General features: G+C 51.5%; 1 protein-coding gene across 1 annotated transcript; it reads left to right on the top strand.

Annotated features, from left to right (window-relative positions):
• The first annotated feature begins 230 nt into the window (after nucleotides 1–230).
• Nucleotides 231–8,333, top strand: AIPL1 (AIP like 1 HSP90 co-chaperone). The gene is made up of 6 exons (XM_074341866.1): nucleotides 231–326; nucleotides 852–1,031; nucleotides 5,844–6,032; nucleotides 7,054–7,230; nucleotides 7,371–7,512; nucleotides 8,053–8,333. Exons 1-6 carry the CDS (start codon nucleotides 231–233, stop codon nucleotides 8,253–8,255), a joined length of 987 nt encoding a protein of 328 aa, XP_074197967.1. The 3' UTR covers nucleotides 8,256–8,333.
• The last annotated feature ends 1,591 nt before the right edge of the window (nucleotides 8,334–9,924 follow it).

Genomic DNA, 9,924 nt, shown 5'->3' with positions numbered 1-9,924 from the left:
GAGGCCATAATGTGGGTGTCAGGCAGGGGCCCGGCATCACTGCTAGAAGCAGGGGATGGGGCAGAGGCGAGGTTGCAGGGAGTGGCCTGGAATGAGTTGGGGGCCCTGCCCCACCTGATTCCTTTTATTGACACCCTGCCCAGCAGGGCAAATCCCCCTCTCAGCCGCCTACGTGCCTTCCTCCAGGCAGATTATCTCCGCAGGCTGGACAGCTCCCTGCACCTGAAGCCATGGATGCCGCTCTGCTCTTGAACGTGGAAGGAATCAAGAAAACCATTCTGCATGGGGGCACAGGGGAGCTCCCAAACTTCATCACCGGATCCCGTGTGAGTGGGGCCCGCCCCCCAGGCCAGCCTTGGGCACCGCAGACAGCCTTTTTCAGCTTTGCTACCAAAGGCCAGGGAGTCCTTCCAGGAATTATTACCACCCCAGGCATCTGGGTGGCTCTGAATGGGTGCCCACTCACCTGGTGTTTTTCTTACTTTGCAAACTAAACTTCAGTGTGGAGTGGGGGACTGGCGTGGGGCTGAAGTCCCAAATGTCGAGTGAGGAGGAAGAGCCTTTAGAGGTCTTGTTTGTCCAGGAATTTCTGGTGGGCTCCCTGGATGATGGGGTGTGTCTAAGGCAGGACTTCCTGCTCTGCAGAGCTGTCAAGAGCGGGATGGGGTCCTGTAGGAGGGAGTGGGTTCCTGGTCCCTGGGGGATCGCAGGCTGGGTGGGGATGCTCTGGGGTCTGATTGGGGTGGGGTGAGCTGACCCCTGAGGATGGCCCTGGGAGTCAGTGATGGGGGTGGTTTCTGCTGGGTCTCTGGAGGGGTGTCTAGACCAGGGTCTGCTCTCTGGGGGACCAGGTGACCTTTCATTTCCGTACCATGAAATGTGATGAGGAACGGACGGTGATAGATGACAGCAAGCAGGTGGGCCACCCCATGCACATCATCATCGGCAACATGTTCAAGCTGGAGGTCTGGGAGATCCTGCTGACGTCCATGCGGGTCAGCGAGGTGGCCGAGTTCTGGTGTGACTCCATCGTAAGTAGGCTGTGCTGGCCCACCCCCTAGATTTACCATCCACAGGGCTCACCCACCCACTGTGCAGGGCTTCTGGGTTTCAGGCTAGTGGGGGTAAAGCAAAACTCCTGAGGGAGAATCTGGTCTCATCCTTCTTGGCTACTGTAAAGATGGAGAAGGATTCATCCAAAAGAGCAGTTGCTTCTAAACTGCCAGTCGGTGTCGGGGCTGGTGAGCAGGATGTGGGGGCAGGGCCCCAAACCACAGCCCTCACTTCTGGGCAGGATTATTGGATCCTGGGGATGTTTGGCCACTGGTCACTTATCTCCCCTCTTCCTGACTCCCACCTACATGGCAAATTTGTTTTCTCATTGATGGCACAAGTCAATCTCCTGGGTCTGTGGCCCAGACAGAAACGGCAAAACTCACCTTTAAACATTCCTTCTGGAAACTTTCAAGCTTATATGAAAGTTGACAGGACATATAATAAACTTCCAAATACCCAACACCCTCCGCCAGCCACCATCAATCTCTGGTCAGTCTTGTTACCTCTAACCGCATCCACTTTCCTTCCTCATCCCACATCGTTAAAGCACATTCCATCATATCATTTCATCTGTAAATACTCAGATTTATATCTGTAAAAGAAGGATATTAAAAAAACATAACTTCAATATCATTATTACATTTTTAAAAGCCTAATAATTCCTTAAGGCCATCTAATGTCCAGTCACTGTTCACATTTCTCCAGTTGTCTCCATTTATTTTTTTCTGGTTGGTTTGCTCAAATCAGGATCCAAACAAAGTCCATACAGAGTTTTGTTAATATGTCTCTCAAGCCTCTTTTGATCTGAGTTCTCCTCCTCCTTCTGTTTCCTGGGCATGGATTTGTTGAAGGAACTAGGTCACTTGTCTTCCAGAAGTTCCCATGTTCTGATTTGCTGGTTGCTTTCCATGGAATTGTCTAACATGTTCCTCCATCCTCTGTATTTTCTATAAACTGCGCTGTGTATCTCCCACTGGGAAGCATTCCACATCTGTTTACTTCTCTTACTGCGATGTTAGGATTGATTGCTGGGCTCAGGCGGTGACAGCCTGATTCAGCCTTTACAAAGAGCTCCTTTGACTTTAAGCTGATGGATTTAGCAGCCATTGATGGTGGATACCCAGATTCATTATTTCACCAGGGGCAACTGCCTTTTTGAAAAAGCAATGAGAGAGAGAGAGAGAGAGAGAGAGAGAGAGAGAGAGAGAGAGAGAAATTCCTGAGTTTGAACTCTGCTCATTTATTAGCTGTGTGACCCTGGGGAAGTCCTTTTTCCCTGCTGGCACTCTATTTCCTCACCTATAAATTAACCAAACCCTACGTTAAGGGGCTGGTGTGGGGATTACATGATATGGTGTAGATTAAGGCAAACCATGGTATAAGGCAATTGAGAAGTGGGAGCTATTCTTTTGAGCAAGAAGAATTTTAGAGACTAACTCCCTTGTTTCACTGATGAGGAAGTGTAAGACTCAGAGTAGGAAAGTAACTTGCTCTGGGTCAAACAAGTTAAAGGGCAGAATCACCGGTGGATCACTTGGTCCCCTCACTTTGTACAGTCTGTTTCTGGTTAAAATGTATAATAGAACTAGGCTGCAATGCCACTACCCACCACTAGGGTCCCATCCCATGCATCATTCATTTATTCATTTCTTCATTCACTTAGCAAATATTCAGCATCTTTTCTTTGTACCAGTCCTTACATGTTATTCTTTATTCTGATGTTTTATTTTTAAAAGATGTTTTATTTTTTAACAAGTCTTCAGAAAATCAGCTTCTTTGTGGTTTCAGTTAGTTAAAAATGGTATCTACTGACTTTAAATGCTTCTGAACTTTTTTAGACCCATATGTGCCTGTAATTTAGGCTGCATGTTAGACAAAGCTTGGTCACCAACAAAGGCCCTTTCTCCATGAGATGCATATTTGCTAACGCAGGAGAGCTGAGTGCATAGAGGGCTGTCAATAAATTCTTGATTGTTTGATTGATTTGTTGTTGGCAAAACCACAAGCGGCTGTTATTCCCGTAATGGGGACATGGCTCTGGGTCTCCTGTGGGGTCTGTGTTCTTTTGACCACATCACTAGTCACATGAGTGCATTGCCCATCTCACAGGCTGGAGGCTGTTAAGCCACAGCGATTGCTAGTTTTTCCAATAGCTCCTCCACCCCCACATCTCCTCCAAGCCCACAGCTGCTACAGTTGTGCACACACACACACACACATTCCAGAGTCATTTACCCACCTACACATCCACATTTTATTTATCCTTTTATCCATGCACTCAGGCATCAATTCATCCATTCTTCCCTTCAACTAGTATTATTCATAATCCATTTTCCCATCACTAAGCATCTACCCATCATTTATCAGTGTGTCTATCTGAAAACATTCATTGGGCACCAGGTTCGGCCTATGGTGGGTGTTAGGAATGAAACAGGCAAAGTCTCCCTCCCTCAAGGAACTTGAATTCTGGAGGAGGAACAAGACACCTAAAAAATTACAGTGGAGGGCAGCCAGTACTGTGTCATAAATAAGCAAGGACAGTGTTTTAGGGCCACAGGAGAGGAACCACTAACTGCTTTAGGACCCTAGGAGGAACTTCAAGAAGATGACACTGAGCTGGGTGTTGAAGGATGAATAGGAGTTCACAGGCCTAGAAGTGGGAAGAGAGGTAGCATCCAGGCCAGAAGGGTGAAAAGGCTTGGCATCTTTTACTTAGTTAGCCTGTTCTCTGTAGGGCATCACTCTACTTAAGAATCTGAGTTTTGGAGAGACCAAGCAATCACTGGGACAGCTACGTCTACCTGACCAAGAACTTGGGAGGGCCTGGCTTCCCCCAAGAGCCCTCTGTCTGGACAGACCTTACAGGATCGCCTTGGAGTTTAGATCTCTGCAGAGCAGGGGGGCTTCCTTCTTCCCTCCTCTTCCCTAAACCGCAGACATAGGGGCAGTCAAAGGCTCTGGGAACCTCTGCCTGGAAATGCCCTACCCTCTCCAGGAACACACCTGTCTCTATGTAGGACTTTCTGCTGGTGCCCAGTCTGGTGAGGCTAGGGGTTATAAACTCAGATTCCACAAGGGCCAGAGATCATCTGCTCCATCTGAAGTGGGTGGCTGTCCCTCAGCTCCAACTGGTTGGCTGCTGTGTGGACGGGGGTGGGTCCAGTGTGTCTGAGTATCCTGAGTTTTTGAGACAAACCAGAACTTTTCATTAGCCTGTGAACTCGTTCAACATTTAAATGTCAGCAGTTAATGAACACAATACTCCCACCACAAGAAGGATAAAACAAAGCCAATTTGCAAGGCAAATGTGGCCTCCGCACTTGTTTGCAGCCTCCAGAGAGATAGCCCTTCAGATAGAGCCAGGCTTTGGTCTTGAAGCCCCAGGGAGAGGTAGTGGTCCTGGGTGCCCCCTGCCCCAGCCTCAGAGGAGGTGCTCCTGGGGCGGGTGCAGGCTCTGGAGTTCTGTTCCTTATTTTAGTCTTTATCCTTCTTCCTGGGATGTCTGCCCACTCCTGGCAGCATCCTACAGGCCCCATACTGAGGAATATCCCTGGTAGTGCTAGAGGGGCAGGTGGCCAGAGGGACATGGCCTTGGTCAGAGATCACATCCAAGCAGCAGCCCAGACCGGGGGTCTGCAGTTAACTGCTGACTTTCTTGGGGGGCAGGGGCTGCAAGCTGGGGGCAGTGGTGCCAGGGCCAGGAGTGCCCCTCTTCCCGCAGCAAGCTTTTCCCAGAGGCCTCCTCCTCCCTCCATCCAGCCTTAATCTCAATAGGCTTAACTGCCATCTGGTCCTCTCTCTCACAAAGAAGCTGAAGGTACTTGGGCTAATCCTGGCTTGTGGGGGCAGGGAGGGGGTGACCTTCACCTCCTTGCTGGTGACTTGGAGACCAAATGGAACCGTTCCTGCTACCCGCACTTTCCCCGTGGTGTGTCTTTCCTGGAGTTGCTGTATGTGTGGGAGGCTGAGATGGACTGTCTTGGGACCCAGCCCCAGGAGAGCGGTCCTCAGAGACCATCTGTGGGGCATCCCAGCACACAGAGGGGGCAGCTGAGGCCAAGTGGCTGGGTTTCAGAACTGTCCTCCACCCCGAGGGTGGCGGCCCCAGCTCCTGGTGCTGGGTCAGGCTGTGATGAGCAGGCCTGGTATCTGCACCATCTCATTTAATCCCGCCAACAGACCCACTTCCGGTGGGTGCAACCAAGAGATGGGAGTTTGAGGAGGTGCACTTACCGGGGCTCGCTGCTCATCAGCGGAACCATCTGGAAGCCAACCTGGTCCCTGAGCCCTGCTCCTTCCGCTGTTCTCCACACTTCCCTCCCTGCAAGTCACAGGCTTCGTGGACTGAAGTTCTCCTGGGAGAGAAACCTGTTAGAGTCGAACACAAGGGCCAGAAAGAGGCAAGCATGGCATTATGGCTAAAGCGTGGCCTCTGGAGCTGTGTTTGAACACTAGGTCTATCATTTCCTAGCTGTGTGACCTTAAGGAAATCACTTAAACTCTCCGGGCTCTGGTCCTCACATCTGTAAAATGGGGAGAACAGTAGTGCCTCCTTCATGGGGTCATCTTAAGGACTGAAGTAGCTAATAGATGTGGAGCAGTGGGCCAGGAGCACAGATAACCGCAGTGACTAGTGGGTTGTACTGGGGTGAGAAGCAGTAACAGCTGTGGGGCAGGTGTAGAGGGACAGGAGTCCTGCTGGGGTTGGGGGCTCAGAGTGGGGCTCTTTGTGGTCCAGCTGGCTTTGAGCAGACAGCCCAATGCCATCCACTCACCTTCCTCTACAGCACACAGGGGTCTACCCTATCCTGTCCCGGAGCCTGCGGCAGATGGCAGAGGGCAAGGACCCCACGGAGTGGCACGTGCACACGTGTGGGTTGGCCAACATGTTCGCCTACCACACGCTGGGCTACGACGACCTGGATGAGCTGCAGAAGGAGCCACAGCCTCTGATCTTTGTAATAGAGCTGCTGCAGGTGTGACCCTTGGGCTTGGAAGGGGCTGTCCCAGCACCAGAGGGCGACGAGGACTGGTGGGCATCAGGGAGACCAGCCCCATGGGTCATTGGACATCACCCAGTTCCCCTTCAGAGAATGAGAACGGGTTCATAAACCACAGGAGAATTGGAATCAGACCCTCTGCCCCAAGAGAAAACCAGTCCTTTGCCTTTCCCAAGGGAAAATTCCATTTGAGATTGAGTTTTAAAATATGCTTTTCATTTTTATTTCACTTCTATTGGTTATCTCCTTCCATTTTTATTTTCAAAAGTTTAGAATTACATCCACACCCTCAGCCCCTGTGGTTTGTGGGTTAAGACCTTGTTCTCCAATAGTGGGAGAGTTGCATAACCATCTACACCCTCTCTCCCAGACTCCAGGGTGACTGATGGCTCATGTTTGTGGGGCAATGGGAGAGAGTCAAACCAGTGCAGGACTCAGCTGGTGGCCAAGGCTAAGGCTCAGCCTGAAGGCTACATGGGTGAAAGCAAGTAAATAAGAATTGTGTCAACAAGGGACCTTTATGGGCGCATTTGAACAGTTGTGTGGTTTGCGTACTGCACAAGGTGCTCATAACAGGTGTATACTTGTGATTTTATAATAACAATTTTCCAGCAGATGGCAATAAAGTATCTCTAACCAAATGAGTATCATGACAGTTGGCTGATTTTGGAAGTGAAGTGTGTTGACAAATGAATACCTTTTCTTAATTTGCACGAAGGTTTTGATTTGGGCATGTTGCTTCCTTCCCCTGTTAATATGTGTTTGGCCAGCAAATGGGATTCTGCCAGCCCATCCTCACTGTGGCAAATACTGAGCTGACTTCAGTGAGATGCGCTGGGTCCACTTTCTCTGGTTCCCTGCAGGGGAAAGAGTCTGAGCCTGTATCCCAATCGCAAAAATGGGGGTAACGACAAACCTAGCTGCCCTGCTGGGCTGCAGGCAGTCGGGGCAGGGAGGGGGGTCCTCTGCTTCACTGACCTGCAGCTCTTGGGGTCAGGTCGAGGCCCCCAGCCAGTACCAGAGGGAGACCTGGAACCTGAGTAACGATGAGAAGATGCAGGCGGTGCCTGTCCTCCACGGAGAAGGAAACAGGCTCTTCAAGCTGGGCCGTTACGATGAGGCCTCTACCAAGTACCAGGAAGCCATCGTCTGCCTGAGGAACCTGCAGACCAAGGTGGGAGGCTGCCCTCCAGGGGATGGGAAGTATGGGTGCATGTCTTGAGAGCAGCCCTGCCCTGGCCGTGGCCACGGTGGGGAGGCGTGGGGGCGGGGCAGCAGCCTGAGCTCACCGCAGACCTTTCTCCATCCCTGCAGGAGAAGCCCTGGGAGGTACAGTGGCTGAAGCTGGAAAAGATGATCAACACCCTGATCCTGAACTACTGCCAGTGTCTGCTGAAGAAGGAGGAGTACTACGAGGTGCTGGAGCACACCAGCGACATCCTCCGGCACCACCCAGGTGGGCGGGAGAAGGCCGGAAGCGGGGGTGGGGGTGGGGGTGGGGTAGTACCAGGCTGCCCGGGTCCCAGCGTCACTTGCACAGGCCTCCCTGGCCTTCTCTTCTGATCCTTGAGAGGCATCAAGCCTTGCCTCCACCCTGCAGGGTTTCTCCTAAGCCTATGACGGTATCACAGGTGATGGGTGAGAAGCGCACTTATTATGCGCCACACGCTGAATTCACTGCATTTGTCATGGCATTTAATCCTCATAATGACTGAGGGGCAGGTGCAGGGAGAGGGCCTGGGGCTTGCACAATTTGGGGAGCTTCTATAAGTAGCAGAAAGTTGTGAACGTAAACTAAGCTGCGGGGCTTGGACTGGTCCGCGGAAGGGAGGGGAGAGGCACCGCTGTTATTACCATCCGCGTTTTACAGTGGAGGAGATGGGCCCAGGAGGTTAAGGGAGGCTAAGCCTCACGGTCAAGGTTAAGAGTCTTGTAAGTTGGTAAAGCCCTGCCGCGTCAGGCCTGGGCAGCTGGTGCAGCCGGATCTTCCCCTCAGGCATCGTGAAGGCCTACTATGTGCGGGCCCGGGCTCATGCCGAGGTATGGAATGAGGCGGAGGCCAAGGCGGACCTGGAGAAAGTGCTAGAGCTGGAGCCGTCCATGCGGAAGGCGGTGAACAGGGAGCTGCGGCTGCTGGAGAACCGCCTGGAGGAGAAGCGGGAGGAGGAGCGGCTGCGCTGCCGGAACATGCTGGGCTAGTGCGCAGGTGCAGGGCCTCCTGCCTCCCCGGCCTTCTGGCCCCCCCCCCCCACGCCCCCTCTCCCCACCACGCCCCCTTTATCCCAACCGCACCGACCCTCTCCGAGCCCACCAGACAGCAGGGCGCCGGGCAGCCAGCAGACGGCCTGGCCATCTCCCGTTCAGTTGGCCAGGATTTTGATGTCATTGAAAATTTTTAAAAATGAATTGCAAAAATAAAAACAATACACGCCAGGGTGAAAAACAAACCCAAAGGGCACAGAACAGTTTATGAGTAAAAGTGAAGTTTCCTGTCCTGCCTCTCCCATTCCTTAGCCCAGAGGTAGCGGTTTTAACGGACCTATTTTTTTTCACTCTTTTGGTAGTTTTCTCTGCCTCCAAAATAGGTTTACATCAGTTTCCCCAAGTCAGTGAAACCCCATGTCAATGAAAAGCTAGAAGTGAATGCCTGGATGCATTCTCATCCTTTCCTTCCTTCCCTTCTCCTAATTTGGGGTCATTATATTGTTAGTTTTTTGCCTGGTTATTTTTGTAACTTGGGACCCCATGGACTACCCTCTGTGTAGGATGCCCAGGGCAGGGCTAAGACTTACCCCTGCATTTCCCACTTCCTCCTCCCTAACCTGTCTGATGTACATTTCCACTTCCATCCTCCTAGCTCTTAACATTGATGTTCCGTCTGGAACCAAAATGAAATCTGTGCTTTGTCCATCGGTTGACTCTAAAATTTGAAAATCAATAAAGAGTATTTACATGAATGTGGCCCTGTAAGTGTGTTTCCCTGCAGGGCCCCTGCCTGGTGCTGTGATTGCATTGCTTTTTCTGTGGTTCCAAATTCATGACTCCTGGGCCAGCAGAATGAGGATATCCCTGGCTTCAGGCAAGACAGGATATATTTTAATGCTGGAGTGTTTTTTTTCCCCCTTCTTCCTTTCTTTCACAGCATTAGGGGATTTGAGGTTTAAGCCCTCCCACCGTGGAGGAAAGAGGGTTAATTTTTGGTTCAGGCTTGGTGTGTTAAGTGCTACCAGGAATCTTGTCAGAGAATCAGGAGGAGAATTTAGAGGAGGTCAAAAGAGGGGGACATTAGGACCTGTAGGAGCAAGAAGGGAGGAGGGTCCTGAGGCCAGAAGGAAGGTTTGGAGCTTTAGAAGGAGAAGCCGGGTGGAGGCTGGGGAGGAGAGCACTGGGGACCTTCCTCCACTCCTGACTTCCCTGGAAGAAAGGCCTGAGTGATGTCTGGGCAGCCAGAGGCTCAGGGGTGGCTCAGAATCAGATGAAGATTAAATGTAAATAGCATTTTTTGAGGACCAAAAACTGTGGCCTGCAGGTCTCCTAGCCTCCACTGTCCTGTCCACTTTCTGTCTGTCCTGTCCACTTCCCTCCACTGCCCCCTTTTCCTGCAGATGCTGAGGATCTCACTTCATTTGTGGCCCCCCCAGCAGAACTGATGCCTGAATGTGTCCCTGGACCCTGCTTCGTCCTGTCCAAGGCATCCTGGGTGGAAGTCTCCTCTCTTGATGCCCCAGGACTTTTGCAAACCTGAGAAAAAAGAGGGGCAGGACCCCCGTGGAGTGTGGCAGGAGAGATCTTGGCATTAGTACTCGAGGAGGCACTGAATTCAAACAACTGGAGACCTCCTACCTTCCCCCCAAACTGGAGCGGTTGT

This window comes from Camelus bactrianus, chromosome 16 (assembly GCF_048773025.1).
Source record: "Camelus bactrianus isolate YW-2024 breed Bactrian camel chromosome 16, ASM4877302v1, whole genome shotgun sequence".
Taxonomy (NCBI): domain Eukaryota; kingdom Metazoa; phylum Chordata; class Mammalia; order Artiodactyla; family Camelidae; genus Camelus; species Camelus bactrianus.
The sequence above is the reverse complement of the archived record's forward strand: the minus strand, read 5'-3'. Positions and strand labels throughout refer to the sequence as shown.

Coding starts and splice junctions, on each gene's coding strand:
- AIPL1 (XM_074341866.1), top strand. CDS start 231: ATGGATGCCGCTCTGCTCTTGAACGTGGAAGGAATCAAGAAAACCATT. Junction 1,032..5,843: donor AGTTCTGGTGTGACTCCATC/GTAAGTAGGCTG, acceptor CTTCCTCTACAG/CACACAGGGGTCTACCCTAT. Junction 7,513..8,052: donor CATCCTCCGGCACCACCCAG/GTGGGCGGGAGA, acceptor TCTTCCCCTCAG/GCATCGTGAAGGCCTACTAT.